This window comes from Solea senegalensis, linkage group LG19 (genome assembly GCF_019176455.1).
Source record: "Solea senegalensis isolate Sse05_10M linkage group LG19, IFAPA_SoseM_1, whole genome shotgun sequence".
Classification (NCBI taxonomy): domain Eukaryota; kingdom Metazoa; phylum Chordata; class Actinopteri; order Pleuronectiformes; family Soleidae; genus Solea; species Solea senegalensis.
In genome coordinates this window covers 14,859,395-14,884,546 of record NC_058038.1, presented here as the reverse complement: position 1 = coordinate 14,884,546, position 25,152 = coordinate 14,859,395, and the positions used below count along the sequence as shown (strand labels likewise).

General features: G+C 41.4%; 1 protein-coding gene and 1 long non-coding RNA gene across 2 annotated transcripts in view; one reads left to right on the top strand and one right to left on the bottom strand.

Annotated features, from left to right (window-relative positions):
- The window catches only part of LOC122785807, a 110,054-nt gene that overhangs the window by 8,279 nt on the left and 76,623 nt on the right, over positions 1 to 25,152 (top strand). The gene's annotated exons all lie outside the window — the stretch shown is intronic.
- On the bottom strand, positions 19,314 to 22,893 carry nptx1l (neuronal pentraxin 1 like). The gene is made up of 5 exons (XM_044051767.1): positions 22,358 to 22,893; positions 21,853 to 22,060; positions 21,117 to 21,361; positions 20,845 to 21,024; positions 19,314 to 20,488 (listed from the first exon to the last, which is right to left on the bottom strand). The coding sequence occupies exons 1-5, from the start codon at positions 22,799 to 22,801 to the stop codon at positions 20,267 to 20,269; spliced, it is 1,299 nt and encodes a 432-aa protein (XP_043907702.1). The 5' UTR covers positions 22,802 to 22,893; the 3' UTR covers positions 19,314 to 20,266.

Below are 25,152 nucleotides of genomic sequence, written 5' to 3'. Positions count from 1 at the left end.
TCTTTTAAAGATGTTAACCCTTTGAATGCCAGGTTTTTGTCATGATGCCGCCATGTTTTCATATGGAAAAAAAATATTTCCAATACACTACATGCAAAGTCGATTTTTTTTATTAATTAGGTAATCGCAACAGTGCCATCTAATGGAAATAGCATGTTTTTTTCTCTATATGCTGAATATGGTCAAAATGACGCAATCAGGTGGAGAGTAGTAAAAATGATCACTTCCGAGGCAAAAGCCCAGATTGACACTCACATTTAATAAAATGCACGTGTTATGCTTTTATGGAAGTGAGGGTTTCAATGGTAACACTTGTTTGTACACAATGTATTTTAGCATGAACACTACCAAAATTAACAAAAACTAAGTAAAAGTAAAGTATTGTGTTGACACTGTCTAGGTCAGGCTACCTACACATCATGAGAAGTATAAAGATAATCATGTGTAAATGACACACATCCATCTATCCCGTCTTTATTGGCTTTGTCTGTTGTTGGCAGTGCCACATGATGGATTAGCAGTTAGCACTGTTGCCGTGCAGCAAAAAGGTTGGGGGAATTTGGAGGCTGTGCAAGAGGAGCAAAGCCAGCATGAGCACACAGCATGATCACTGGGATGGAAAATATTTGCCGTGTTTCTTGTCCTGGTTAGCACTAACATATTTTGCTCAATCTGCTCCTTGTTGCTTTAGTGATATACTGACATCAACATGGGAGGATAATGCAAGATTCATTATCCTCCGCTTCACATTCAGTGAAGCTGGAAAAGTTGTCATGTGTATTTGTGCTGTTTGTTATTGGGTAAATATGCCCGAAGCTCATCAACGTTATCCGCTTGAATGTCATTGGACTATTTCGGGATCATTTCATCTCCCAGCCTTGAATCATGTTCATTCATGTCAGCCATTGATATTGCCAATCAACCTAACCTCATGGTGAGACACATGGTGAGAACATGTCATCTTCACAGGAAGCCACTTGGTTGAGCTGAGATAAAAGCAAAACAAAAAAACCTGCTCTCGAGGTGTCAGTGCTCACAGATGAAAGATTCATTTTTTGTTTCAATTGTTTTTTTTTTCAAACAAAAACGGTTTCTACAGGTTAAAATAGTAGCCCTAAATGACCATGCTTGTTTTAACCATAAAAGGACCAGAGAAAGTGCTTTTGGCCATTTTTCCAGAATAACTTCCAATATCTATATGATTAACTGCATGTTAAAATACTGTTTTAACAATTTGACTAAATATTTATTTAGAAAAACACTGCAGTTGTACACGGACAAATGTTAAATGTGAAATTTGATCAGTATAAAGCATATTTACAATATCCGGACATTTCCATAATAAGCACACGTTTGCTTTGATGTGCAAACGTATCGTCAACGATACGTTTGGTTTTAAAGGGCTAGTTTCCAGGCTCTAACTCGTTAAAGGAGAATAATGTCATGAATTTCAATACACACATTTTCCACGGTATGAAAGGTTATATATAATTATGTTGATGATGGGAAGGAAAATGGTAAATATGATGGTGTTAATGGTATTGACTTCATTTCCTGACTGAGTTTATATGTTTCGGCTGCATTGTTTGCAACAGACTGAAGCTAAGCCACTGTTTGTCCCCGATCAAAGCATAAATGAGATGGGGGGGGGTGTTGTCAGTCGTGCATATTTGATGTTACCCACCGCAAATCGGAACGTGAACCACTGATGTCTCCAGCTCCTCTGAGCAGTGCGTGTGATTCGGAGATGAAAGCTGTCAGCACCACCCTCTTCATTCAGGGGCCCCGTGAGAGAATCATATTGCATCAGAGCTCTTTGTGACAACAGAACAATAGTTCTGTGTGAAAAGAGTGGAGATGAAGTGACAGCTGGAAACAAGGAAAGGAGATCAAATTCAGCTCTTCCTAGACAACGCTCATAAACTTTATGTCAGATGTTGGTGTTCATTTAGCAATGTGGATGATGAGTGTGGGTGCGTAGGTGATGTGGGTATAACTATGGTTATTGAGTCACTCAATAAGAATCTATTGTGTGAATTCTGGTTGTATAAGTGTTTGAATGAATGCCAGAGGTGCTCTGATGTATTTATAGTGTATTTGTCATACTGAGATAAAATGAGTTGAATATCAGAAACATTTAATTAGCAACTATTTCAAGTTTTCTTCGCTTTTTTTTCTCTCTCCACTCACACATAAAAAAACAACTTGCTCCTGGAGTTTCTCAAATGAAAGTATTTGAAGATGACCTTTGCCGTATGGTAAAAATAATTTTTCAAAATGTTATTTATTTCAGTGTCAGTGCATCTGTGTTTTTTAGCATATATTCAGAATACATAAAACAGTTAACACTATTTGTCAGGCTACTTTTAAGTGCATGTGTGTAGCTGAATATAAACCACCTAGCACCGTATGCGTGTTTCTACCAGCTCTACTCGCACGGTTAAGTTGCAAAGACCTGGTACCAGGTTCTTTGTTTAGTACCTGCTCTGGCGAGGTTCACGAGTAGGTACTATGCGTGACATCACCAGACTGTCACAGGAAGAGATGTCCGACACAAAAATGACGCCAAACTGTAGATCAGTTAAAAATATTTAACAATCCTAAAAATGTGGGTTAACTTCCAACAATTACCAAGGAAATGTCTAAAATCTCAATATTTAGCAGAGGAGTGTGGTGTATTTAGGGACAGCACTGCAACATGTCTGTGCTCCGCTCATGGAGGAAGTACTGAACAAATATTTTGAATGAACTGATTCTAGTGATTTGATTCAGTTACACTGAAAACAACTGTCACTTGTTTGTGTGTCACCTCAGTTTCAGTTTCACGCAGCCGTGCAGTGATGGAGGCCATTACAGACCCCTATGATTCACAAAGAAGTCCAAGTCTTGAAATACAGTATTTCCAGTGAACACCTGACACACGTCCACCTCAATAGAACTCCATTTATCTGCATCTTCAACAAACCAAATCTACCCTCGACGCGTTAGAACAAAGCTGTTGAAGCCTGTCATTCAGAAGTAAAACATTCATTAATCCTTTTATTTGTTGGAGGATGCATTCATGTGGACTGAGTCATCCATTGAACGAGAGCCACAACAGCCATGTTGGCCCTCTTCACAAGGACACGCCATTGCTCTTTTTATTTACACTCGCGGTGCATGAGTGTGTGTGTGTGTGTTTCTAAAATATCTTGTGTGATTGTGCTTTCTGTGGGTGGCAGCGTGATTCATGGTGCACCAACTCCCTCTCAAATGCAGACTAGATTAATTTGTTGATAAAGGGCCCGATGAAGTGTTTATGAACGCCGATGTTTTATACGCGTTCTGCGCAGGACTGTGCTGCCATTTGTCTAAATGTGAAGGGTCTGACCCTCTTGTGTTCTGCTGAAATGTGCGGCTCACATGACATAGGAGGGTCTTTCATTCCTGAAGGGCTTTAGTGGGAGAGGAGGATCTGACTACTTTGTACATCAAGGCCACATTTGTAAAGGGTAGTCACAGCATTCATTTGTGTCGGGGAGGGGAAAACAGCCTTTTCATTAATACTTCACTCACAACTATATGTAAACTATGGCCTTTGCTGATCGTCAGAGAATAAGATACAGAGAGGAGCACATACGCGTATGTGATGATGTGGTAACTCAGGTTGCTGGAGGTGACACAGGAATAAAACTGCATTATTAAGTGAGTCATAACAGACCGATCAACCGGCAGTACAGTCATCCTCGCCCATATTGCCTGTTTAAGTGGAACACGTCATTATTGTGTGTTTTTCCCCACAGTTGAACCATCCATAATAAAGGTTAATAAACAACGTTTATTTATGCAATACTGATATCCATTACATCACCTATTTGTTCTTTTATAAGCCAGTTAGATTAAAGTGCTGTGGGTTTGTAAAAAAAAAACAACTCTTTATTTCTCAGCTTTATTTCTCCCAAACTTCGTCTTTACATAACTGAGACTTCGTGGTAGCAACGGTATATTACAGCTGCTTTTGAAGGGAATTTTGCATCTCGTAAAAATCCAATAACAATTTTTCTGCCTTTAATAAATTGCAATCACACTGCCAGGCACTGTTTACTTTCATAGTGTGGCTGTCTCTGACGTGTTTGCTCACAAATGTATGATTGGTGGAAAAATTGAATCAAAAAGCAATTTAGCTTTGAATAAGCTGCGAGGAAGCCGGGGTTAGGGAGGTGCAATCTTGTTAGCATTTTGTATTATACACTTCAAAGCCAGGGTAAAAGCAATTGCATGTTCTCATTAGCAGCAGGCTGTTGGAGGGGATGTGTTGCTGTTGGAGTGGTAAAGGCAAGTTTACATATTATGTCTCCTATGGATCTCTCTGCTTGAACACGTGCAATTCCCCGCTGTTATTTGCAGGTTCAAATATGCAGGTATGTCGTATTCTCTGCCATAGAACCCTGTTCTTGCAGATGGACGTATTTCTTTGTCTATTGTTGGAACACTGTCCTCAGATCTTTGTACATGTGATACTATGACTCAACACATGGATTTATCCTCCCTTACACACAGTTTTTAGTGATGTAAGGGCGCTTCCAGACAAAGTGACTGATGAAATGCCTCCGCTAACTCCACTATAGCGGCTTTAAACTCTTCTAAAAGCCAATGTTATGTAACATAATGATAAGCTTGGGCAGACATGGTTAATAAAGCGACCTTGGATAACAACCCTGAGCCCTCCACACTGAGCTTGGGGCAGAACCAGAGTTCCGGGATTGGGATTATGGTAAATCACAACTCACTCACCAATATTGGACACATGGTTATTTAATGCCACATTTTTTGTGGACGGAGAAAATCCCTGTAGGATTCCACATGTATTTTGGGGATTGAGAGATTTTAGAAAGTCAAGGACAAGTTGCTTAATCTGGGGAAAATAATGTAACTGCAGTCGGACACGTCACTCGCTCCTGTGGGTTTGATCATAACAAGCATAATCAAAGCCTTATTTGATATGCTTTTTATTGTTATTTTGATACTCATCGCATTGTTAAGTATTTAATATATACAATATCCTCAGCTGTCATGTCAGATGCTTTGAAATTCAATGTTTAACTCTGGGGTGAGTGGTAGGATTCACAGTCAAATCTCATTAATGAAGATTTATTCAATCGCCATACTGACATGTTTTATTTATGTTTTTTTTTTTTTTTTACATTTGTTCCTATATCTCATCCTTCCTTTATAGTAATCTCTGTGTTTTCTTTTGTTCCCTGCCAGTTAATCCTCTCTGTTACCAGTTAGCGTTCTCACATCCTTCCCCTCCCTGTATAGGCCTTTTTATGCCTATGTTTTCTGGACACCTTTGCCTTCATTCACTGCTCATCTATGTACCAGTGAGATCTGGCTCGAGTCACCTCTGCAGGAACGCTCTAACGTTGTAACTGTAACAGGTCACCGCTATGTGTTTTCACATTTCCTGGGAGACACTTTGACCCAGATGTCCAAACAAAATAACAGTGAATTTTCAAAAATACACATTTGAGGAGCTGGACCCAGCAAAAATCTTTAAGCCTTAAACTTGTCAATATGATGTTACAAGTAATTTGCTTATAGTATAATGACGACAGTGACTCAATTTACAGGTGATGGTTTTTATTTTCAAGTGCAAAGAAATGGGTAAAAGTATATACAGTGTATGTTATAATAACTTCTTCAGCTCCTCTTGTTTAGTTTTGTAATTACTAACATCTGCGATGTTATCTGATTCCTCCGAGAACCCCTTTGGGTTCCCTCGTGGACAGGTGCTCGCCAGAGCGTAACAGGACCTTGAGTTTGTGAAATAGTTGTCGAAACTATCCGTAGACTTTGGCTACAGTATGACTGACATGTGGTTGTTGGCTTCTGAGGAGCTATAGCTCCTCCTGAGAGACCCGATGAAGTCCAACTCATTACATTGTGCTGCTGTCGATTGTGCTGCATTTAGTTGGCACTAGGAGTCACCTTGTGCAGAGGGACACGGACAGTGTGCAAGCAGTTTATCAAGTAAGTGCCACTTCAGGATGGACTCTCTCATAAATGTTTTTTTTTCTGGATCATTAGCCCAGTGTGGAGTTTCCTTCTCCTGTCACAGAGGAGACTTAATTGCGCTGAGACCTGTACTGTCCGAAAGCTACATCCTATATTCGACACAGCACAGGAACACATGCGGGATCCTGAGGCCACACTTTGACGAAACCCAACTTTATTAACATTTTCTTGACAAAGCCTCTGCGCGATCTGAAAGGAGGGCCTGGACAGAGGTTACAGCAAGAAAGGTCAAAATTAAGTATGTGAGTTTGATTGAACGATACTGCCAATTTTTAATGTGCTTAAAGGTTAAGGCAAAGAAAATGGTGGCAGGTTATTGTTATCCTATCATCCCAAAGCACCGTTTCATGCCAGATTCATTCTCCAGAAAGCTTTTGTAAAGTCAAATGACCCTGGTTATTCTCAATTTCTTTATCGTGCCATATGTTTTCCACATACTGTGTGATTAAATCATCATGTCATTAAAATACCTCATTCATAAGCACAGTATGAAGGAGGTTTTTGCCCTCCATGGACGCAGCAAATATTTCACGACAGATTATATCAAAGATCCTCTGTTTGGTCTCCTTTGTCGATTATCTTGAAATTATCTACCTTACTTATTTGCACATTAATAGAGATTTTGTGTCCTCGCACCCAGTGATATTGGGACTAGTCACTTATAACCCTACACATCCAGGACAGACGCTTCTCTTCCATAATTGAAAGCAGTCATTATTCAATCATTAGCATTAGCCATGTAGAATACACCTCATTATCTTCTCATTTTCAGTGCTGTTTGTCACAGGTTTAAACTACAGTATAAATGGTTAAGAGCACATACAGAACCTCTGTCAACACCTGAAACACCCTAACTTTGGAACCTGAAAGGAAAGAAGGAAAAACAAAAACTTACTGAATATCCTGCCATTTAAATGGATAGGCTTCAGAATTGAATGGACTTATCCTTGGGTTGATGTATCATTATTTGGTAGAATTTTCTCTGTGGGCGCGTCTTTGTGTTTTCATGTCACACTCAAACCTGTTCACTGCCGTCTTTCTTTGAGAAATCTGAACACCGAATGTGCAGAAACACAGAGGTGGCTCCGAGCTGATGGGCTTAATCTAATTGCATTAGTTTTAGTTTTTTTTATTAATCCCCTTAGGGAAAGTATTCCTCTGCATTTTGACCCATCCTAGAATTAGGAGCAGTGGGCTGCCACACCGGGTGGGGATTTGAACCGGCGACCCTCCGGTTACAAGTCAAGTTCCCTTTCCCCTTGGCCACAGGCTGCCCCATTGTTTGAACTGAGACTTAATAAGGTGCAAATTAAGGTTGTTGTGTTATTTCGGTTTATTACATAGACACACTATTTCAAATTTGAATTAGTAACTAATGTAAGTAGATAGTTGGACTTGGATATGGGCCTTGGATGGGGGTAGATTATAATGACTGTCAGCTATTGGTTTCCATCTGCTCAACCTTACTCTCTACACTCATTAATTCTAAACAAGGCAGTCTCTGTCATGACTCCAGCATGGGCTGCATATAAAGACGTTGATGAGAGTTGGAGCACACAGGATGACAATGCGGGTGTGGGCAAGCAGGCGGGGGAAAAAAATGCTGAAGGGTTGGAGGAGGTGTAAGAAAGTTGAAAGTCTTGTTACACACATGCACACTCATCCACCCTCTACAGGCTGCTCATTATGTGAGCTACAGGGAGTAGGTGTCTGGACCTGGCTGGTGCTGCAGAATGTGGAGGAAAGATGGGACGGTGGTTGCGAGAGGAATCTTTTGGCTTCGGTAAAGCATATGACTGTGCTATTATTACTTATCAGAAATGAGCTATGACTTCAGGTGTCGCCGCGTCTCATCACCTCCTCACAGCAAGTCTGTACGTGTACGTCGTTCTCAGGTAAAAGATGAGATTTCCACGCGGCAGATCAGTGCACTTTGGTCAGTCTTCTGCCTGTTTTGCACATGGACTGCAGGCTGGCTGCTCACATGTGATTGGTCACACTAGAAATGGAAGCCACAATGCTTCTGGCCTCAAAATAATGTACCTCAGTGATAGAAATATATCTAAGTGGCGCTATCTTTTGTTTGTACGCGTTTTCATGTTCATATTCCCTGCCTGCCATGTTCAGCGTGTACTGGGCGAGTTGGAGAATGTCTCCCTTTGTTGCGAATTAATTGAAACTGTCCTTGTGTTCACATTCTGATGGATTGGTGATTTCCATTCGCATGGCGGAATAGGATAGTAGAGATTAGATGAGCTTCTCAAGTGTGACGCTCTACTGCTTTTTACTGTGTCATTTGTGAAACTCCATAACAAAGCAAGAGCAAACAATTTTAACACATTTCTTAGGGCTGTGGAAAATGATGACAAATATTTTCCCTATTCACTGACATGCTGTTTACAAGACGATGTCAAAATATCTCATAAACAAAGTTATTTTGCAGCCCAACATCAAAAGCATGTGTAACGGCCTTGAAATAAGAACTTTTGAGTGCAAAAAAACCCGAGCTGAAGTTGGAACCATTTGCAGAAGCTAATGCATTCTTTGGTACATTCTGTCTCAAGTCCTCTGCGATCATGGATTATTTATGCATATGGAGGGAGGTGACGCAACCCCTTCATATGGTTCATATCCCAGTGAGCACTGAGCGTGACAGGGCTGCTTGTATCAGGTCAGTAAAAAAAAACAAAAAACAGTGAAATGTACCTGGTGATGACAGCTGGTGACGCTGTTATTTGCTCATACGTCATGAGTGCATTTCTTTTCGGGGGATAAAAAAAGCATGCCAGGCATTCATTTTTTTGTCATAGCGAGGCTGAGTGAGCAATAGATTCCTGGTATTTCTGCATTGCAAAAATAAAAAGGTGTTTTATTTTGTTCAGTATTTTTGGTGGATTGAAATGATGAAGGAATAATCCTGTAATGTATGTGCAGTTTTCCCACATTATTCCCCAATAATGTGCTAATTGTAACACACTTTAAGATCTGCACCTCTCTCTGGGCTCTGTTTCCAGCCATGGGGGAAATCTTTGCCATGATGGGAGTCCAATCACCAATCAGAGAGAGATGGTGCGCTATTTGCTGCTCTGTGAGTGTGAGAGTGAACAGTTGTTCATCTCTATATGTTTGCCCTGCGATGGACTGGCGACCTTTCCAGGCTGCCTTTCGCTCTTCAGCTGGGATTGGCTCCAGTGGCTCCTGTGACCATCACGTGCAGGATAAAGTAGTAGACAATGAATGCAAGTGGCTGAAAGAGATTCAACTGTGGCTCCGAGTTAACCTTAGTTTGTCTGAGCTGGATGAGCACAAGGCAAATCCCCAAACCTTTCACCCAGAAGACCCAGCTGAAGTCGCAGAGAGAGGCCTTTTAGTAGTGAAATCTGCGGCAAGATGTCCTTGAAGCAGGACAACCGCACGAGGCACCAACACTTCCACAGCGGCCTAAAGCCATACAGCTGTGGGCAGTGTGGTAAGAGCTTCATAGCGTTGGCTAACCTCAGAACGCTTCAAGATATTCACCTGCAAGGAGAGTAACTCTCAGTGACTCACTATAAAGATGTGAAGGGGTTTCCGCCTCAATTCTTTCTCTGTGTGCTTGGATAGTTGTCATATGCATATGACCTTCCCTGTTCTTTTATAGACACACACACACACACACACACACGCACACTAAATTGAAGCCCAGGAAAGAAGTAGCAGTTATCCGCTATGGAGCGACTTTACTGGTTGCAAGAAGAAATTGATTTGTAACATCAGTCAACATTTTCCTGAGAAGGTGATGCTCTCAGTCGCTAGTTCCAGGTCTTCTTCACTAGAACATGATGTCAGTTTTGTAAATGATGCCCCCATTTAAAAGAAAATGGACGATAAAACCAAGCACAAAAGCGTGGACACCACTGTGATTGAAAGCTTGTGTCATCCATGTCGGTGCCTGGCTGCAGGTGATGCTGCTGAATTTCCGGGTTACATAAAACTGACATGGTCAAATTGCAAATATGCAGTCTATGGTTGCGCTGGACCCAGGTGCAGGCTGACAACCAGAGGATGTGGCTGTGAATGTTCTAGAGCAGTGTTTACTTTAAAGCTGACAAAGCTGATATACCTCGTCCTCGTTTTCAGTACAAATCATGTGCACAATATAACATTTCTGACCTAATATTAATTGAATAGTCAAACTGCCCATTTCTAATTGGTCTACAATATATGTGCTAATTAAAACTGGTCTAAATCTGTTGAAATGTTGTCAAAATCACACAAGAATGAATATGACGTTTCATTTCTTTTACGTTGACCACGCCGCCATGTCTGGTGCAGCAGTGTCACGGCGATCTTTTTTTTATTAACTGCTTGTCAGTGTTTATTATTCCCTCATGTTCCAGGTCAGAAGAGACTCAATGGACTGTCTTCAGTGCTTCTTCCTTCCCTGCACAGTAGACAATGCTTTATGACGTTGGTTTTTGCTGTTGTCCCGGCTCCAGACCTCAGCAATCTCACCAAGGTTCTTTAAAACCCACTCAACCGCACACTGCAATACCCACGAGAGAATGACCGGACTAATTGAAGGATCGCAATGTGGTCGACATCTCAATAGTGAAGTTTTTCCACAGTGTGACTTTTGGTTTTGAAGCGACTGCTTCTTCTGAACAGAAATGCAGACTCCCTCATTTTCTGATCATTCCTCTGTTCATGCTTTTTCCATTATGTTCATTTGCTCTGGTTCAGTTTCTTTTGTCATCTTTTTTCTTCTTCCTAGTGGTACGTGCTGCTTTGACCTGAACTCGTAATTTTCTTCACTGAACACCCAAATCTGGTTGCTTTCGTTTCCAAATATATGGGGGTTTTCTGCACTGGATCAGCAGTTGTGTGGATTGTGTTGGAGAGCAGCGGCATTATATCAGATGGTATCATGTGCAGGTATGTGGGTTGTAATCCAATTCAGCCACAAACACGAGTGGATATACTGTAAAGCCCTAATTGACATCCATTTGACTCTAATATTTCCAGTACCAAATCCTTTATTTTTGCTTTCAATAACCTCAAAGTCCAACGTTTTCCAGCTTATTTTTCTTGTTCAAGAATTTCGCTCTTTTTTTTTTCTTTCAGTTCTGCAGGATAAACCAATTGCTTATAAAAGATAAGTGTAGACTGAAGCTGTACTGACTCAAAAAGAAAGTGTGTCTGTTCACATTTGTTTGATTTAAACATCATGTAAAATCACATGAGTATTTTTATTTAATGTTTAATGAACACACGTCCCACTTCTTGACCAAGTGCAAACTCCTCACAGGATTTGCTTGGCTTCGCATTTATCAGCTCTGTCGATCGCAAACAGAGTTTTGCCACACTTTAGACACTTTATTCTTCACAGCCACACTTTGACTGTAACCTTATTTACAACTTGCATCCACTTATTTTGCTGTGCAGGTTTTTGTGCAAGTTGACCATTTTATAAGCGGTTGAAATGCACCTGACCTTTCAGGTTACATGTGTTGCCTCTGCTACGGTTTGTCTCAGCGCTGCTGCCATATTCTCGGCGATTACTTTGACCCGCAGAGTCAGCAAAGCATTCACACTCTCTACCTATAGTGTGTGTGGGGCGCAGGGCTCTGCGCTTGCTGTGTGATTGACCTGATTATGGAAATCAGACTGTGGCATCTCTCCCAGAAGGCGCAGGGATTGTAGCGTCTTCATGAAAAATATTCCTGTTGTGCCGGCTTCTGTCACAAGATGCCTGTGGATTAAGCTGCGCTATGGCAAAAGCCCAGCCATGGCCGACTGCCAAAGGGGAGGGTGAGAGAGGCAGGGAAAGAGAGAGAGGATAGGGGAGGGGAATTTTAAAGAGGGGAAGAGAATGATAGAGGGGCAACAGATGAAGAGGAGACATAATTAAGGCTCATTTATACTCGACGCAGGAGACGGAGAGGGACAGAGACTTTCTTCCGTACTTTGCGTTTTATTATGTTCATCGCTGTGTGGTGACGGACGAAACGGAGCAATATCACTGGAAATCGTGGGGGCAGTAAAGAGTCAATAGCCCAATCCGTCAGGAAAACGACAAAGAAGCAACCTACAGTTGCAGTGAAACGACTGTAAGACATGCTGCCAGCGCTTCCTGGTTTATTCCTGCAGCCAAAAAACAGAGCGAGACTCGCCAGGCGCTCGGCTTCACTCACTGGTCAAAAATCGCTCCACATCAATGAGGGATACCCCCCGTTAATATGACGACTTGCATTTTAGTGGTCTTGCATTCCACCGCCATGAAATCTGCTTGTGCTTCAGTCTATTTCAGACTTCTTTAATGGTCTGCAACTTGGTACTCGACACTGCCATCCAGAGGACGTATAACATGTGTAAATGTCCATACTAGCGCAAAAGATGCACGGAGGTATGTAGGTTAGAATAGAATAGAATAGAATAGAATAGCCTGTATTGTCGTTATTTTGTGGACAACGAAATTTGGGTGCCACTCCCTTGGTGCAAAATACAATATATAAATAACAATATTAAAAGAGAAAATAGAAATATTAACAATAAAATAAGAATATGAAATGTAGTTTACATTTTTCCAGAAACTATGACTATGTATAAATTAACATAAGATAACAAAATATAGCAGCAAGACCGGTGTAAAAACAGAAAAAAGAAGGCACTTTAAAAGAGAGAAGTGATTGTCCTGTGTTTGTGTAAACAAGTGACTGAGCATCAGTTATTGCACTTTCCAGTGGTGTTTCCCTATGAATGTTTTTGCTTTCGTTTATTTATTTAGTTCTGTGATGGCTCTGGGAAAGAGCCTATTAGTCCTGGTTCTGTGGGATCTGTACCGCCTGCCCGAGAGTAACAGGTGGAACAGGTGGTTAGCTGGGTGGAAGGAGTCCTTGATGATGTTTCCAGCTCTGCTTCGGTAGCGAGAGCTGGCAATAGTCTCCAGGTTAGTGACGGAGATGAAGTTTGGGACGGAAAGACGTAAAATGGAGTATACTGTATGGACCTTTATGCAGCACGTCAGTCCATTCAAATCAATTTAATAAAGAGTCGAAGGTATAAGGGTCAGGGTAAGGGGCTCGGCAATGCATTATGGCGAGGACGTGTCCACACTACAAGATTATATCCACAAGGCAGAGTCACCACTAGTTGGGGGAATCTGTTGACACAGAAATCTGTAAGTGTGTGAGGGTAACAGACCCGACTCCACGTCAGTCGCTGTCAATCAAATATGTTTGAATTTTTTGATCCGGCACTGGACGCAATCGGGTGTGTACCGATTACCGACCCAACTGCAAACACATGTTGCCGATGAGAGAGTAGGTGGGATGCAGCGGGAAAATCAAAAGCGCGATGGTGATGAAACTGACTGAGTTTGATGCTTTCAGCTGGCTTGATTTATCGTGTACAGTAGTCGGTGATCCTCATCAGGCACAGTCGCCGTCATGTGATCCCCAGTCTTTCAGTTGTCGTAAAGAAATCTGCTAAAACCAGTCACATTAATGTGCGCCAAGTCTCCAAGTCTTTTCAAAATTGTTCACGACTGTGAAAGTTGTGTAGTGCGTCCCCAGCTTAAGCTATAAAAACAAGTCTACGTGTGTGTGTTTGTCAGAGTTTGCCTCATTCTCTCTCAGATGTGTTGTTGTTACTTTTTCAGTGCCTTTGTTGTTTATATATACATGGAAAACACAAACTCTGTGTGTGTGTGTGTGTGTGTGCACAACTGTTCTTTGGACACTGCTTTCACGTCCATTCATTTGAGCCGCCATAAATAATGAAATCATAATCAGTTAATGCCTAACCCTAACATTTTAAATCTTAAGGCCCTATACTTAACCAGTTCCCCAGAAATACAAAAGTACAAACCTGTGTGTGTTTGTGCCGCAGGGCAAAGAACAGGTATTGGTAGGGTATTGTTATGAACAGTTATGTCAATCAGGTTATTAAGAGACAAATGCCACTACTAGTCTGGCAAATCTAGTGACGTGGAGGGAAAAAAAGTTGCAGTGAGCTACAGAGGATGGCAGAGACCTAAGGGAAGGAAAGAAGGCCAACAGAATGTACCATTAATCTTCTTAGCCATTGCTTGGAGAAAGATGCTGCTCTGGGATGTAGGCTACTGACCACACAAATTCAAACTCTCAAAGTTTTACTTGTGATAAATAATACTGAGCTGTTGCACCGCTGTAGCATTTTTGTTTACTCAGTTAGGAAAAATAAAGTTGGATGTTGTAAATATAAAGGGTTCAATGTGCAGCTCTGTAGTGGTCAGGAAAACCTTCTGTTGGTGGCTGATGGCTAGGTGTGTATGAATGGGGATGATGGGTGTGTGATAGCTTTGCATTTAGATGCACTGTGTGAATGTGTGAGTGAATGGCAGTGGTCATCAGGGCTACAGAAAAGCACTATGTAAACACAGACCATTTACAAGATGTTCATGTTTGGACAGATGTGAAGGAGTCATGAGACAGTGTCTCTCGTCTCATAGTCTATGAGACGAGCTCTGTGGATTGGAGCTCTGTCTCAACACTCAGCTTAGGAGTAGAGGCGGATTGATTTTCTTCATTTTGCTGATGGTGTAATATACTTCCGTTGGCTTCACTGAACCATGAAATCCAGCATAAATTATTGAAACAAAACAGCTTTCAGGTGCAAATAGTGTCTGTCAGGTGGGTAAACAAGTTCTGTTTAGATTTCAGAAAACAGGTGACAGTCTGAAAACATGTGTCCCTGCTGTTGTGTCTCGCCCCCTTTTTATGACGCATCACTCTGCCTTGTAGTGCGGCACTTAGAAGCAACATGGTTGGACAGCACGACCAGGATGTTGTGTTTTAGACCAAAGAAACAACGACTTCAGCTTGGATTTGTTACCAGTAACTGTACCATTCGAGTGTTGTACAGGTTTTTATATTTTTGTAAACTATATTTACAAAGTCACATCAATTAGAACAAGGAACATTTACTATATTAGTTCAGCTTTAATAAAATTCTTAGTCGTGGTGTTTGTTGATCATATATATTAATATGAATATAAATACCACTTGCGGAAAGTGAAATTTGCATCAGTCTGCCACAAGGCCAATGTTGTTCAGTATGTCTCCCTGAAGAGTTCACTTTAGAGTTGAGTAAATTAAAAGTTGAGTGGCTGTGTCTTTTACATTTCAAACAATAGAAAACAATCTACCCACATGAGGAGAATGCATTAAAGAAAATTCATGATTTCTGTGTTCGTATGTCTCATAAGGCTTGTTGGGTGAAATTTCCCATGTCGGGAAGAAATCACTTTTTCATTTTGTTGCACGGAGAGTTGAGCACCACCCTGACAGCAGCAGATGTAGCTCTGAGATTAAAGACAAGTACGGGTCTCATGTGTTATCCGTTTCATCATGCAAGCCAAACGCCTCTTGTCTCTCTGCCATCAGCAGCTTTTAAAAGACATTTCAACCTGACACCATGTCTGCTACTACATGATGTTGTTTTATACCAGTGTAAATGAGTGAGTTTAGTTCGGCAGCAGGACAGTGAGCCAAGGTCTGGGTATAATGAGGTGTAAGCGGAGCATTAAGTTATTACTCATAGCACCTGGGAGATGAGAGGTGGATCAAAATCAGGTTGCAAGAGCCAAGAAAGAAAGAAGCACAGGGCATATTGAGTTTTGTGAGAGACCTGCATTGGATTATATCCAAGCCAGCAACTTATAAATCTTATTCTCCTCACTTTACTCCCTGAGATATCAATTCCAAAAATTCTTGAAAAACAAAAACATGTTTCAGCAGTTTTGCAGTGAGTGGCGCGCACTCCAATAAAAGGATACTAAAAGTTTATGGAAATGATGCAAATGTTGTATTTTTTTTCTGTTTCTGTGGATATTTTGTTATGCCATTAAGATATGTGTCCCATCATTTATCAACATCTCTGTCAGTAATATTTTTCTTCAGGAAAAAAAAACATTGCTGTTCAGTATCAGAGGGACATACGAGTTTCTCTTGCACCCACATAATTGAGTTTTTGTTTTTTTCTGGATTCTTTTCATCACCCTCTTGACGAGACATTTAATGTGTTGCCTCATTTAGCAGAGGATCCCATCTTTGTGTTATTTATCTGCCCCACTGCTCTGTGGCGTTTACATGGTCTGTTTACCTTTGTTTTTTAAGTAAGGCCTGTATGTATTTAGTGCAGATAAAATGATTAGGGCAACAGCTGCTAGACATACTTTTACAAAAATACAGATTGCACGGAGTGATAATGTGGTCGTAACGTGGCAAATTTGATATTTAATAATAAATCAGCACGTTAGCAGCTGCTTTTGAAGCTGAATGGACAACTGTCATTGGGTAATGGCTGATTCCTGTTGCATTAATAATGGGAAAACCTGACACTTGATGCTAGAGGTGGCTATCCAAAGTTAGCAGAGCAGGATTTGTCATGGCTAACTGCTCACGTAAAGGCTTATGTTACCCTTTGACTACTCCCGTTCATCAAAGGATTGTCGTTATTTGGTATATTTACATACCGTGTATTGATTGGTTGACAATTTCCTTTCCACTTTTGAAAGTTGAACATTCCTCAACTTCTAATTCAGCTTCATGGATTGAGCTTCAAGAAACTGGATGCTGCGACTGAATGATGAAGTGGCGATTTAGAGGTGCAACTAACGATTATTTTAATAATCGATTAATCTGTCGATTATTTTCTCGATTAACCGTTTGGTCCATAAAATATCAGAAAACCTTAAAAAATGTTGATCGGTGTTCGCCAAGCCTGGAAATGATGACGTTCTCAAATGTCTTGTTATGTCCACAAAATAAAAAGATTCACTTGTAATGATTTCTTTGTTATCCAGAGAAAAGAAATGAAGAAAATATTCACATTTAAGAAGCTTAAACAATCAGAAATCTTGTTTTAATCATGAAAAAAGCTTTGAACCGATGATCAAAATTGTTGTCGATTAATTTAGTAATCGATTTATAGGTGACATACAACAACTTTGCATTGCATCCATGTGATTTCACTTATACCATAGTCACATTTTGCTTTGAATATCTTGAAGCTATTAGTCTTGTGCTACGACAAGCCACAAGTGAAATAAGAGCAGCCAAATGTGTTTGGGGAAACCCGCCCAATTACTGCCCTTTCCTTTAAGCTAATTTGAATCAGATACATGCACACACAAACCAATTAGGGCTCTGAGGAAGCTGGGGAGAGGTCAAGAGTCTGGCTATTATCTTGCTTTGCCGAAAATACACCTGATAAAATCTGGGGCAAGACTCAGACCTGTAGGTCAACAGGGTCAGGTGGATGTGGATAACGGAGTGGAGGTCGATTTATAACAAAGCCTCTTGTGGCTACTCAGGAGGAAATTATACGCTGTGTGTGTGTGTGTGTGTGTGTGTGTGTGTGTGTGTGTGTGTGTGTGTGTGTGTGTGTGTGTGTGTGTCTATAGGTGCATTCCTGTGCCTGTGATTGACTTACGGGTCTCCACATAAAGGATTTTGTGGGGAAACCCAACCCCAGGTGTGCCACAGAGGCTGTCTGTAATGGCCGTGCAGCTGCTGTGAGCTGTAGTTAGTCTGGTGTCTGGGGAAAAAAGCATATTGATGTGAAGATGTCCCCCTGCCTCAGAGGGAGAGAACAGATACCAATTTGTGGACATATGACCTGATGGTGGTGGGCCCAAACAACCACGCTTAAGACCTTCAGACCCCGGATCTCCTACAGCGAGCGTTGTCAGCTATGATTCATTTGCAGGGAAACTTTATGGACCACGATGTGTGACCTCAACGCGAACCTTTTGTTGACAGCGATAAAAAAGAGAGTGTGTGTGTAATTACAGTCTGCATCGGTGTGCTGGTGTGTCTTTACTTCTTCGCAGAGGTAATTAGACACTGATGTCTTAGGTTCATGTCTGAGAGTTTGCGTAACCTTTGACTGACATTGAGTGTTTGTCGGACTTTGCCTCGTTCTCTCACAGATGTGTTCTCGTTACATTTTCAATGCCTGGGTTGTTTATACACACAAGACAGAAGTGTGTGTGTGTGTAGGCTGTGAGGACACATTGTTATTCATCCTTATGAAGATGTTTTGCTCTTGTGAGGATGTTTTGGCTGGTTGTCACAACTTTTAAGGGCTCTTTAAAGGTTAAGACCTGTTAGGGATATAACTTAGTTTAGGTTAGGATGGGGTTCAAACGAGGATTAGTGTTGGGCATTTATTTGTGACGGTTAAGGTCAAGGTAAGGGGCTAAGGAATGATCTATTATGGCGAGGGACAAAAACACCCAATATCCTTTGTGCTGATGTTATTTTCCCCAAAACATCAAGTCTCATCTGTTTAAATCATTACTTTCTGGAAAATCATCGTCATTCATGTTATTTATATTTCCTGCGAATACTATGGTATAAAGCAGATAAAAACCCTTTTCTTTTATTCCTTGTTGAGTAATGTTTTGGGTTTGGAGTTTGATCCTTTAATTCCTTAAGTGTAGTTGCGTGTGAACACACGCTGTACTTTCATCCTAGTGTCTCTGACCTGCCTTTTGCCACCAGTAAAATGGCCTGACCTGCTCCTTCCCCCGCACTCAGCTGCTGATTTGTTCCTCATTAGCTCCTCGTACCTAACGTTTACACTGTCTGCCAGATCTCGCCAGCATGCGGTTCTTTGCCTGTCTGCTTTGATCCTGATTATTTTTTGACCTTGTCTGTCTTTTTCTAAAATTCATCCCCAAATAAAACCTTCGCTTGGATTAGTTTTGTCCTTGGCTCTTTTTTCATAGGCTGTGATTTTGGGTCCTCTTCTTGAGAGTGTGACATGTTGGTTTTAGGATCTGTTGCACTATTGGTTGGTAAATGCACATTCTTTTGTGTTGATTGGACAGCGTTCCCCACTACGATAAGCATGTTTTCCTAACAATATCTATGTAATTCATCTGTTTCATTTGTTTTTGGAGCTTTTGCTGCTAAAGTGTGACACTAATGTCTTAATTTTAAAGTGAACATCTTTTGGGTGCTCTCTTGTTCAGGCTCAATTAGCAGTTCAAGAGTATAAATTCTCTTGGATGCTACATTGGGATGCTTGTTTTTCTTTGTTATATGCACAGATGTGGTTTATTTGGCAAAGAATGTGATCTCTTCGATGGGTAAAAGATTAAAATGTAACTCTTCTGCCCCCATGTGTAGCTGAGATCATCAGATCTAATGACGATGAAACATTTAAAAGTTCTTAAATATGCAGTCTGCTGGAAATAAGTAAATAAAAAAAAATGGTTTACACTTACGTATGATTCAAGTATCACAATTTATTACAAAAACTAAAACTTTTTTTTCATCTGTTGGTGTCGCCATGCTTTAAGCATATAACAATACAGTATAAAATCCCTACCCAAAAGTAGGAAGGTAAAAGCAAAGATCATAGATGCTGACGCAGCATTTACAGAAGTTAAGACATGCTGTTACTGTACAGAAAACATTTCCAGGTACAAACATCTGCAAAAATGCGCCGTTGTCATCGTTGAATTGCATTTCACACTAAATCTAATCCATCCTCATTCAAAGTGTCACCTCTTTTGAAAATATTTTACAGGAAACAAAAACGAAAGACTCTGCAAATCATATAATGAATGTGCTGAGATTCTTTTCAACAGCCCAAGGCACTCAGGCTCGAATATTGGCAATAAATGCGTCATTCTTTACACAAGATCACGTCAAGCAGGTGGTGGTAGAGAGCGAAGCGTGAGAGAGAAACAACCTCTTGAAGAAAGCGTTCCTTTTTAAAGAAGTCCATCTTGTCCTTTTTCACAGTGAAAATCCCTGGCAGTCGAGACACAAAAGACAATTGAAGAAGTCAGTCATTTGAAAGGTGTGACATCTGCTCACTATACACTACACGACCCCCTACTGTACTTGTGATGCCGGCCAGATGTTTTGGTCTCTGTGAACATCCACTGTTCCCTGGACAGACCCCAGCTACTCTTTCAAATGAAACCACATGAACGCCTGATGTGTCATCAAGCAACACGGGATGCCAAAGTGTCCACTTCCAGTGATGTGACCCTCTTGAGGATCTGGTCAAAATCTACCGAGGTGTCCATGAATGATGCTTTCAAATATTTATCACAAGTCCAGGTGCTATTAATTGAAACACCCCCTTCCCGATCTTTCACATTTGCTGCTGTGACAACAGTGGCTATAACAACTGCACTGATCTTTTTTTTTTTTTCTTTCCTGCAAGTTCAGTTGAGCTGACGACAAGCTTCGAATGTCCACTTCGATGCGCCTCCGTAAATATCGAGGCTAGTCTCCATCCATGCAAAAACATTGCCCACTTGTGCTCGGCTGCTGCAAGTCGCTAGATTATAAATCTCTCCGACGGATAGTTTCCGATCCCAGATGTGAAAATTCGCCAGGTCTCCGACAAAAGCTTGTGTGGCATCAAATCCTCCTCCAAGCATGTCCTGTGGTAAAGACAAACGGATTTAATTAAGGATGATATGATATGTTTCCCCATCAGGCTGCTTTATGGAACGAACCAAATTGCCTTTAGGATTATCCGGAATCTTTCTGATTAAACTGAACGAGGAAGTAAGCATCTTTAATCCACCAGGAATCTTGATGAGTTCCAGATGGTTTAATAACTTTATTGAAGCTATTTTATTCATTAATGCAAAGCTTGTTAACTAATTTACTGTATCACTCATAAGTGATCTTTTTATGACCAGCCTTTACTCCGATAAAGTGAATTACATGCAGGTGCTGAAAGCTCAGTCCCGTAGAGAAGAAAGCATTTGAAACAGACGTGTGCCGTGTTTACCTGCTCCTGACCGAGGATCAGCAGGCCTTGCGGTTTGATGGGATGATACGGAGCCAGATTCTCTCCACTTCCTCTCTTAACGCCATCTTGGAAAGCTTCCCAAACGCCGTCGCGAGTTGTCCAGGTCACGCAGATGTGATGCCACTTTCCGTCGTTGATGAGAAACGGCAGCTTCGCAACCTGGGAATGTTTCAAACGTGAAGATGGTGATGAGCATATTTGGGAGTGAATGTCACAGCAGTTATGCACAGCACCGTGTTTCAGACGTATACCTTGTCATTTATTAGTATCTCCATGGGGTTGTTTCCCCATTCTATGAGGACCAGCTCATTGGCTTGGCCAGGGACTGCATAGGAGAAAGGTGTGCCCACTCCAGGAGACGCATTGGACTTGAGCCACATGCACACTGTGAGGGCATACATCTCTGGCAAACTCTTCTTCACTTTAGCGTACATGTAGTTTGTTCTCAGTGGGAACGTCAGCTGGAATTTATCCAGTGGCCTGTTTTCTCGTTGACCTGGGAAGAAGAGAATTGAAAGCAGTCGGTTTTCTGACGCTTTGCAGAGAGAAAGGCGCTTGGGTCCAGTCAGTGAATGTGTGTTTCTCATCGTATAACACACATGCACACTGTGGGGGATTTACATAGGAATTATACGTTGCACAACAAATCCACAAGCATGACGCTCCAGCTTTGCTTTAATCTCTGCCATGTTAAATCCATCACAGTAGTCATAGTAATGTTGATTCTAGGCATCTCTTAATTGCTTCATTATCCACACTTCCTTCTTTTACCACCACACAAGTTGTGGTTCTCAAGAGAAGTTCTCAAGAGGCTCATTTCCCTCGTGGAGGGATGTTTCACACACTGCATTATTTGAAATCTGCATGCATTAGAGCTCCATCACTGCACACTCACCCTTCAAACCCTCTCTCTCTCTCTCTCTCTCACACACACACACACACCTCCTTTACTTTTCGCACGGAAGTCCATAATCTCTTCACACCCACCTTTCTCCAGGTCTGTGATCCTCTGGTGTAGAGACGTGAGCGTGGACTCGACTCTCCCACGCTGCTCGGTCTCATTTCTGAGTCCAGGCTTTCCCTCCTCGATGCTGTTCACCCGGGACAAGACCTGCTTCTCCAGGTCGTCAATTTTACTCTGTAGCAGGTCTTTGAGGCTGCTTGCCTGCACTGAGTTGTTATTTCTGCTGAATTGCTGTCAGGAGAGAAAAGATGAGCGTAAACTACAGATTATGAGCGCTGCAATTCTATATATTCTATATTTACTTTTACTTTTGATTTTTTTTCCAGGATGAATGGACAATGAACTTCATTTGCATTTATCAATTTATCAATTGTCTTTGTGATTTTTGCATTTCCAATCACAAATTCATTATTATTATAATAATAATTATTATTATTATTGTAACAACAAAAGCACTTTCGGACGTCGGAGCTTTGCGCACAGTCACCCAAAGCGTTAAAAATCTCCACGGAAGCGGCAGCAGCCTACCTCCAGGTTTTCTAGTCGCTGCTTCAGCGACTGTAAAGTCTGTGAGAGTTGCGTCAAAGTGTCAGCGGGGCCCCTCGATACATCCCCCATTGTGTTTTTGGTCCCAGCTTCTTTTCTCCTGCCCCCCGGGCGCGCGTCCCCAGGCTCGGCGCCGCTCTGGCTCTCACACCGCGCCAACTTTGAGGTGAGTTCCCTGATTGTCTCTTTTTGGTTCATGATCGTCTCCTTTTGCTGCAGAACCGTCTCCCGCAGGTGCATGACAGTGGTCTTCAAGTCCTCTCCCGGCACACTGTTCTGCAAGGTGGCTGCGCATATATCCATATCCTTGGGTACAGACGTGCAAATGAACTGCGTCTGTGCGCCAAAGTCTTGAAGGGAACTCTCCAAAAACAGACAGGAACATAGAAAAAGTCTCCAGCAGATCGCTCTCTTCGTGGCCCGCATGGTGGCGTCTTTGCTGGGCAGCGTTTCTGCTTTGGCTTGTCAACCACTGTGACTTTGCGCTCGCGTCCCCTTGTTGTTGTACTCGCCGTGTGGAAGTGCAGCGTGTTTTTATACAGAGAGGCTGGTTCTGCGCAGAGCAGCTTCACTGCATCACTATTGGCCGGGGGTGGGTGGGGGGAATCGTGCTGGCCCTCTTCACTCGGCTCCAGAAGCAGCGTCACATTCAAGAGGTGGAAACAGTTTCGCTTCCAGGCTCCCACACGTTAGATCTTCGATCACTTCGATTATTTGTCATCTCTCTCTGTGTTTTTGTTGGCGAACGAAAAGCTTGCGTTTCAGGTGCCAAAGGTGCCAGCTGTGCTGTGGTCTTTTGTGTCTTGCATAATCCAATTTTCTTTTCCTTTGTTTGTTTGTTTGTTTCTTTCTTTCTTTCTTTCTTTCTTTCTTTCTTTGCAGCAGTTTGTGGTGCCCGCCGATTCAGCACCATGGACAGCTCTGTACACAAAATGCATCGCTCGTCACTTCCTCCCTCTCTTTCTTTACTTGAAAATTGACTTTACATTTAGTTTAATGAGTACAGATAACGTTTCAGATCAAGCTCACCTGGTCCATACCCACACTACATGAGTAGACCTTCTCTTTTTTCCCCACAGACCCACTGTGGCAGTGGCGATCTGGTCCGCTTCCCACATCACCGCAATAATCAGATCAATAATTCAGTTTCTAAAATGATAATCTGTCCCCAAGCAATTTGCCTCATCTATTATTCAAGAGGGACACTTTTATTACCCTTTTTTTTTTTTTTTGGGCGACTTGGCGCTTATTTATTTATTCAGTCAATGTTGAAAATAAAATGAAAACATTTTGAATAAGTAATGAAAACATATCGGCTCGCAGAGAAAAAATGGATTTCTTAGGAAAAAAATTAAGTCCAATGAGCAAGAGACTAAAGTCATGCACGGAATGATTTATAACTTCACCGCCATTGTTGCTGTCTTCATATTAACACAGAAACATGTAACATATGAAATAATATAGTTTGTCCCCATCTAACAAAGAGGAATCAGCTGTGAAAGTATTGTGCTAAAATGAAGGCTGCAGGTGTAGGAGGATACAATATATTTTATTGAAAGTGTGAAAGTCATAAGAAAAATTGAATGTTGGTGATATAACTGCCCACAGTTTGTGTAACACAGTTGCTAATAGACTTCTGCTTACCTTGACTTGATGAAAACAAAAGATGAATAGAGTAATGCAGGGAAATACAGGTTTAACTGAGAAGCAAAAGCATTTTTTACAACGCAGTCATTTGCAACACAAAAAACATTTTTATGTCACCTGTCAAAGACTAATGAGCTCAAATGTTTTAGACAAGATAAATAACTGAGGTGGACGTTAAATTAGTTTTAATATTGTTTGGACTGAGTTGATCGTGCATGTGTGTTTACTGTAAATACAGACTGAGAAGTCGAGACAGCTTCTACCCTGTGGGACCAAAGAAACATTGCATGTCCAAAGTCTGGCTGTCATTATGAATTCATTATTCAGTACTTCCCACACAAATACTACCACTGTATATGCTTACAATCTTCACTCTTCTGTACTCCTCAGAAACTGTACCACTTTCCTCCTCTCCTCTCCTCTCCTCTCCTCTCAGGTTCACACACACTGTTGTTTTGTTGCATTTCCAGTTTAAAGTTAATATATATTTTTTTTCTCCAGATGCCTAATTTGCAGCCTGTAATGCACACTGTGTTATGCTGTGATTAAAAACAATAAAAAAAAAAAAAAAAACAGCTGTTGAATTTATAATGTGGTTAGCTGGTGAGCGCATGAAATAATAATAGGGCTTGAAAATGATTATTTGTTGTTCAAGTCATTGAAGCAGACATGGCGGCGCAGCAGTCTGCGACACTGGAGATACTAATCTCGTACAAACAACTGCCAGTATCACAATCCTGCTCAGCAATGTCTCAGTTTGGTTATAGAGCTGTGCCGCTGGGCCGCTGTCCACCTGTTGTGGTGAGCAGTATCTCCTTAATAATGCATTCAAACACAGTGGAAATGCATTCTACAGCACCAGAGATCAATAGTTGTAATTTCACTTATTGGCATCCTGCCTCGACTCACTTTCTCCCCCTGACTTCTTTCCCACCTTCTGTTGTAATCTGGCCAGGATGGAAAAAAAAAAACACCCAGTGCTCTGTAGTTTTCATTTGTGTTTTGACTGTGATGAGAAATGTCTGATACTCATAGCAAAACATCAGGGCTGTGTGCACTAACTACTTAATTGTCCACCGGTGTGGAAACCTATTTATGAATGCAAGGAACGTCTGTCTGCCTGTCTGTCT